General features: G+C 45.0%; 1 protein-coding gene across 1 annotated transcript; it reads left to right on the forward strand.

The window, feature by feature from the left end:
- Positions 1-258: 258 nt before the first annotated feature.
- On the forward strand, positions 259-5,161 carry LOC126526614 (uncharacterized). The gene is made up of 6 exons (XM_050174481.3): positions 259-533; positions 601-764; positions 875-1,004; positions 1,943-2,086; positions 2,668-2,975; positions 3,442-5,161. Exons 1-6 carry the CDS (start codon positions 402-404, stop codon positions 3,818-3,820), a joined length of 1,257 nt encoding a protein of 418 aa, XP_050030438.2. The 5' UTR covers positions 259-401; the 3' UTR covers positions 3,821-5,161.
- The last annotated feature ends 2,028 nt before the right edge of the window (positions 5,162-7,189 follow it).

The following is a 7,189-nucleotide window of genomic DNA, read 5'->3' on the forward strand; positions in this document are numbered from 1 at the left end:
CAGCGACAAGCGACGCGATGGAGGTGGCTGTCGCGTTCGCTCGTCGCCCAGAAGTCAAGCTCCAAGCGAGCGACCGCTTCGCGCGACGGCTTTCCAGTGTTGCCGGTATTAGAGGATCGAGTTAGTGCCAAACTTGGTGTGGCACTTGCTACAATAACTTAAATTGATTTGTTTGGCTGTACAAAGCAACATAAAGTATTTCTGAAGGTCTTGCAGTAGGTTTTTTTTTTGTTTACGTATCAAAATTCGGTAGTTTGCTCGATCCGTCTGCGACGCGCGGCGCGGCCAACACTGTCCGCTTCCTCTTCCCGCCCGCGCTACCTGAACCGCCGGTGTCATTTTGCTGTTCGAGCCTGCGTGCATTTCTTTCTGTCCCCGCTGTAAAGTTTTCTGTGCGTGTGATGGAGCGGCGTAGAAAACTAGCTGCTTTACAGCTACTTTTGATAATGAAGAGGAAGCAGGCGCTGTCCCGCAAGCACTGGGTTCGACCGGTCTGGACCAAGCGAGCGGACGAAAGCGAGTTCTTCACAGCGGTAAGAGACAAAGGACTTAATGCGTCAACGCAGTACAACTTCATGCGCTTTCATTGCCTTTTTACAGATGAAGCTCATGAAGAACGGCGACGACTCGCTGTTCTTCAAGTTCTACAGGATGTCGCCGGAGACATTCGACGCGCTCCACGACATGGTGCGGGACCGGCTGACGAAGGAATGGGTCTGCCGAGAACCGATTTCATCTGGCGAGCGCCTCGCACTGACGCTGCGGTAGGACCATTTTGTCACTTCAGTACTTCTTAGATTCGGAAGAAATTCGCCGTTCACCAGCACAAAACTTTACTGCGTCGATCGTGCTATATGATCTTGTGTGCTTTCAGATACCTGTCGTCCGGTATGCTCGTGCGAGATGCAGCAATGGCCTTCAGAGTGGAGCTGGAGACTGCACGCAAGGCGATCCACCTGACGTGCAATGTGCTATGGGAGGTGCTGTCCCCTGTGTACATGAAGGTGCGCCTAAAATATTTTCATAACATGGTACAAAGTGGAGTGCTACCAATAAGCATGGTCTTACGTTCACACTTACTGAACAATGGCTCAGTATTAGTTGCCTTTCTCAGTATTTTGAGTGGATTTCAATCAATGTTGTTTGTTCAGTATTATTTAGCATGAACGTCTGAGATGGTACAACACATACATGTCCTTAGAAAATGGATCATGGCTTAAAATACTACATGCATATAAGAAGCCAACAAACACTGACACTAAGGACAACATAGGGGAAATTACTTGTGTTTTAATAAACGAAATAAAGAAACCATAAATTAATGGAAATGAAAGTGGATGAAGAAACAGCTTGGCGCAGGTGGAGGACGATCCCACAACCTTCACATTTTGCATGCGATGCTCCACCAATTGAGCTACAGCGGCGCCATTTCCCCATACACTTTCTTGGGTATTTACTTTCTTAGTAGAACCTTGGGAGTGGTAGCAAGTGGCACCACTCACAAACCTTGGCGGTGGATGTGGAACATCCTTTGTGCCGCAGGCGTCACGAGAACGTGTTTTTTTTTGTGTGAATGCAATCGGTCAATGTCACATCCTAAAAGATCACATTCTCGTGACGCCTGCGGCAGAAAGGATGTCCCACATCCGCCGGTGTCAGTGTTTGTTGGCTTCTTATGGTATGACTAATAAAAATCGGGCCCCTCAGTTAACCCCCTTTCTTCTCGTTTACATGCATATACAAAGACATCAGATTAAATTAAGTGAAACCAGCAGCAGTAAAGTTTACTGTGTGTGACAGCGAGATTTGCATAGCTGAAGTTGCGGCATAACTTAAATAACACATGCATATAGACAGAGCATGAGGGTACATAGGTGAATAATGCAGCAGTAAAGTCTGCCGGTGATTGGTGTGCATCAAAGTTCAAATCTGTGTTATGCAGCCTCCAACAGAGGGAGAATGGAGGGACATCGCCTCAGGATTTGGCAGTCGCTGGCAGTTCCCGAATTGCCTGGGTGCTGTGGACGGCAAGCACGTGAGGATTAGATGTCCAAGAAAGGCTGGGAGCCTGTACTTCAACTATAAGGTATGGAACAGAACATTGCAGTATTGCATGCAGAATATTTGCTGCTGAAGGGTCAGCTTTGCAAATGCAAACACTCCTAAATTTGACAGGAGTATTGTATGGGAATAACCTTGTGCATAAGACACAGCCTACTGCTTTTAAATGACTTTGAGAAGAGCCTGTTCGTACGCTTTGTTAAAAGGGGGAATACAATTCCATCCTTCTCTTTTTGCAACCTGCAAGCAGAGGACTGCAGCAAGTAATTTATCTGATATGAGAATGTAACATTTACAGCATTATTCGTGATTGTGGGGAAGTAAGGGAGAGTTTTTTTTTTCTTTTTTCAGAAATGCAATGATGACAAAGGAGAGTGTCTTGTGGGTGCCGTTTGACTAGTTGTAGCATAGAGGGGATGGTATATGCGAGTAGCAGAGGAGGACGAGAAGATGGAAAAATCATGTAGATACTCTAGGGAAAGCTTGTAGTATAGTAATACGGTAACCATTTTTCTTGTGTGCCTTGCAACACTGCAATGAAGCAAAGTGTAATGAAAGATTCCAATTACAAAAATTCTTTGTTATTCTTATTTCCAATGCTTCTAGGGCACCCACTCCATTGTCCTCATGGCTGTGGCAGACAGCCAGTACCTGTTTCGCCTTATTGATGTGGGCGCACCTGGGAGGTTTAGTGATGGTGGAATTTTCAAGGATTCCCCCATTGGCAAACGACTGCACGAGGGCAAGCTCAATCTGCCTCGGGCAGCTAAGCTACCAGGCTCCGAGAGAATTTGCCCTCATGTGTTTGTTGGCGATGAAGCCTTCCAGCTGCGCCCCGACTTCATGCGGCCACTACCAGGCACCCGGACTAAAGCTGAGGAGATCATCTTCAACTACCGCCTCAGTCGTGCCAGGTCTGTACCATGTCAGGTTTAAAATCGTAATTGTTAAACTGTAATCGTTAAAACCGTACTTAGAACTGAGGTGAAACAGCGCAAAAAAGACGAGGACACAAGGAAACAAATACCAGACAGCGCTTGTCTGTGCTATTTGTTTCCTTGTGTCCTCGTCTTTTTCGTGCTGTTTCACCTCAGTTCTAAGTATGAACCAACTAGCCCTCATCAAGATCTTACTAAAACCGTAATCCTGCAATAATACCTCTGTTTAACTACGTGAATGTTTTTTCACATTTATAAATTGTAACATTGCCTATACAATATTGGTGTTTGGTGTCTTTGTGCACCACAGTGCACAACATGTCATCGCCATTTAGTGCTCTATTTTTTTTTAATTTGGTGCAGGCTTCTATTGCACATTTACAACCGTAATTTTTAAAGAATCACGTGCATTTTTAAGTCAGAATATGTTTGTCTTTTTCAGACGATGTATAGAGAACGCCTTCGGGATTCTCGTTTCCCGCTGGCGGATATACGAGAGGCAGATGAACCTGCAGCCGGAAAATGTGGAGAGTGTTGTGAAGGCAACCTGCGTACTTCACAACTTCTTATCTGTAACGTCCAGCGCTTCAGCGACCTACTGCCCACCTGGATATGGAGACTGCCAGGACATGTTCGGGTGTGTCCGTGACGGCACTTGGCGACAAGAGGCGGCAACTGCTGCTGTGTTCGGTTTGCAGGGAGCAAAGGCCCGCAACTGCACGAATGCTGCTAATTCGGTGCGCAAGCAGTTCATCGAGTACTTCAAGGATGAAGGGCAGGTGTCTTGGCAGTGGAACCTGCCAGGGGTGACAAGCTTGTAGGATGGTGTAGACCTGGCCGCCTCAAGGCCAAGAACACGTGCTGCTGGACTCCATGAAGAACCCAACAGCCCTCTTCAGGGCTACCTACTTAATGCTTTGGCAGCGAGCCGCTGGATTTACGATATTCTGTTCTGTGGCCCTTCTGTGTATTTCATTTCGTATTGCTTATTTCTGGAATGCAGTGATATCGGTTAGGTGAACGAGTGCAATTCAGTGTAGTTGTGTTAAAAGATCATTCAAGGAAGACAGGCATTATGAAGGTGGAACTAAATTTTTTACTTGCGTTATTTAGGTGTCTCGCATCATCGCAACAGTGACAAGTATCTGAAATTCGTTTATTGGCCCGAACGCATTACAAAACTTGCCTGAATTTGACATGGTAAACAGGAAGCACTATAGTCGTAAATGACAAAGACAATGGTGTTCACAAGGTCCTGTGCAAGGAAACAAAAGTAATCAATGCAGTGGTAACCTAAAAAGTAAGTGGGGTGGTCTGCTGGTCAAGTTGGTGCGTTGTGAAAGTGTGATGGTTCCAGTAACACAAAAAATATGGCAGCACAAGTACAAGGAACAAAGATTTAAATCAAACAATATGCCCCCAATACCTGCCACGCAGGTGGTCAACATGGTATCTTTAGTGCCTTGTTTAAACACACAATCCTTTATCGGTGAGTTGGACCAAAAACTAGTTAGGAAGGGTAAACTAGAAATATTTTCCAAATACCACAGGAATGGCCTTAATATTGCACAACAGTGCATATATACAGCAAACCATTACGGTCTACTTAATAAGGCCTAGTTCACATTATCACAGCATTACCAAATTGGGAGATGCAGTTCACGTGTACGAAGAAACAGGCGAGGCAAGGAAACAACACAGTAATGGCCTTGCTATTGCACGAAAGTGTATATATAAAGCACACCATTACAGTGTACTTAATAAGCCCTAGTTCACATTATCACAGCATTGCCAAAGTGAGAGATCCAATGACCGTAATACTGCACAACAGTGCATATATACAGCAAACCATTACGGTCTACTTAATAAGGCCTAGTTCACATTATCACAGCATTACCAAATTGGGAGATGCAGTTCACGTGTACGAAGAAACAGGCGAGGCAAGGAAACAACACAGTAATGGCCTTGCTATTGCACGAAAGTGTATATATAAAGCACACCATTACAGTGTACTTAATAAGCCCTAGTTCACATTATCACAGCATTGCCAAAGTGAGAGATCCAATGACCGTAATACTGCACAACAGTGCATATATACAGCAAACCATTACGGTCTACTTAATAAGGCCTTGTTCACATTATCACAGCATTACCAAATTGACAGATGCACTTTGCCTGCATGAAAATACAGGGAAGGCACGCAAACATACAAAATTTGAATGACAGGTAATTCCACAACATTGCATACCACCAGAAGAATCCAGTGTTATGAAACAAGTTTGGTCACAGCAGTAAAACATGACAACAAACCTTTTCAGTGTGGATTTTCTCCACTGATTGGGTGACTAGTTCAATAAATAGTAACGCTTGAAAATAATTTATCAACTCTTCCCAGGTAACAACAGTTGAATGAAAAATATATAGATATATATATCGCAACTTGCTGTAGTGACTTAGTGGTCGTGGAGTTGTGTTGCTAAGCATGCTGTTGCGGTTTCGATTACCGTTTGCACTGGCCGCATGTTATAAGGGGGGTGGAACGCAAAAACTTTGTGCACTTGGATTTAGGTACATGTTAAAGAACCCGAGGCTGAGAAAACTGAAAAAAACTGAAAATTGTGTACTAAAAAGGATACTTTCCTTGCCTAAACACTGAAGTATGCAATGAAAAAGAAAACATTAAATTAAATTTCAAGCGCTATTAGTGTACTTATTAACATCTCGCAGCATCTCCATCTGCATTTCGTCACGCAGCCTCAGAGGTACACGCTTCATTTTTTCTCCCAGAAATGCGGCAAAGTGATCAATTTCATCATACTCCTTCTCCAGAATTTTGATGATGTTGTCAATTTGCTCATCGTATTTATCTTTCTTCCTTTTCTTTTTTGGTGGCTGCGGCTCCGGCACTTCGACACACACGTCAACAAGGCTCGCTGCCTCTGTTCGGTCACATGCACTGGCCTCGTCATTACCCTCGTCCTGGTACATCGCCGTAAAAATTTCTTGAGCCGACTCGACGTGGCCATTTGCACTGGCACTTTGCCATTCATCTGCTGGTGGAGCCGTGAGGTTCCCCGATGTCCTGGAGAAAACAATGTTGCATGTTTTAAGTTAGGTCTACTAAGCACTGCTTTCATCAGAAAAAGCTCAATTGTCATGTGTGACTTATTAAACATTCCACACATAAGGTCACTGTAAATATGCTTGTCTGTGCATTTCTTTTATTTCTATGAACCTTTTTGTTCATAATTAGCTCGTTTATACATGCACGTATATTTGCTGTCAGGCACAACATTCGTTGTAATGCTGGCATGAGGCCACAGAAAAAATACCACTAAATGTACAACTTTCTATTATGAACTTACGGTCTTCCTATCATGCCGTCTTTCAGAAAAAGAAGCCGGACGAAAAAAATCCACTGCTTGTCCTCGTCGAGGCTGTCGTCTGCGGCCGCGCCGCTCTTTGCCTCGTTGCGCCCTTTCAACACACGGCGGAAAGTGTCCCGCAAGTTTTTCCACCGGGCTTTCACGTCGGGAACTGCGTATAAAAAGAATGAGTACATAGCACCCATTGTAGTACGCGCACATGCCATGATGAATGCAACATTCGCTCTATACATGCATGCCTGCGGTTGTCACATGTAATTTCAATGCGAGATAGATCGCACTGCTTTTTAGCAATTACAGGGCCGCAATTTTGCAGTGGTGCCTTTTCCCGCGCTATTATTTTTCGCGCTTGGTTAAAAGTGGTGATCAAGCAGCGCTTCGCCCGCGTTTTATGAAAGGGCTGGATCAGCAGCATAGAATGCAGAAGAAGTAAGTCAAATTTGAAACCAAGCACACAATGTAAATAGCGACAAAGCACAACTCACCGGTCGCTACGAGTTCCGCTGCTACACGCCGCCACGCTGCCTCGCATACGCCACGGGACTTGTAGTCTTTCTGCTGCAGGTCCCACAGGCAGCGCTCTCGCTCAACAGCGTCTATCAGACGCTCACTGAATTCGTTTTTGTTGTCCGCATTCGCCATACTCAACGTAGATGCTGCAGTACGCTCGACTCAGGAAGGCCGTCTGCTCAGCTCGTCCGAAAAGCGCGCGAAAGCAAACCGGTAGTACGTCACTAATGTACATCCTGTTCCGGCTGCCTACTATTGGCTAGTCGCTCATAGCACTTCCGGGCGACGAGCGAC

This window comes from Dermacentor andersoni, chromosome 8 (genome assembly GCF_023375885.2).
Source record: "Dermacentor andersoni chromosome 8, qqDerAnde1_hic_scaffold, whole genome shotgun sequence".
Lineage (NCBI taxonomy): Eukaryota > Metazoa > Arthropoda > Arachnida > Ixodida > Ixodidae > Dermacentor > Dermacentor andersoni.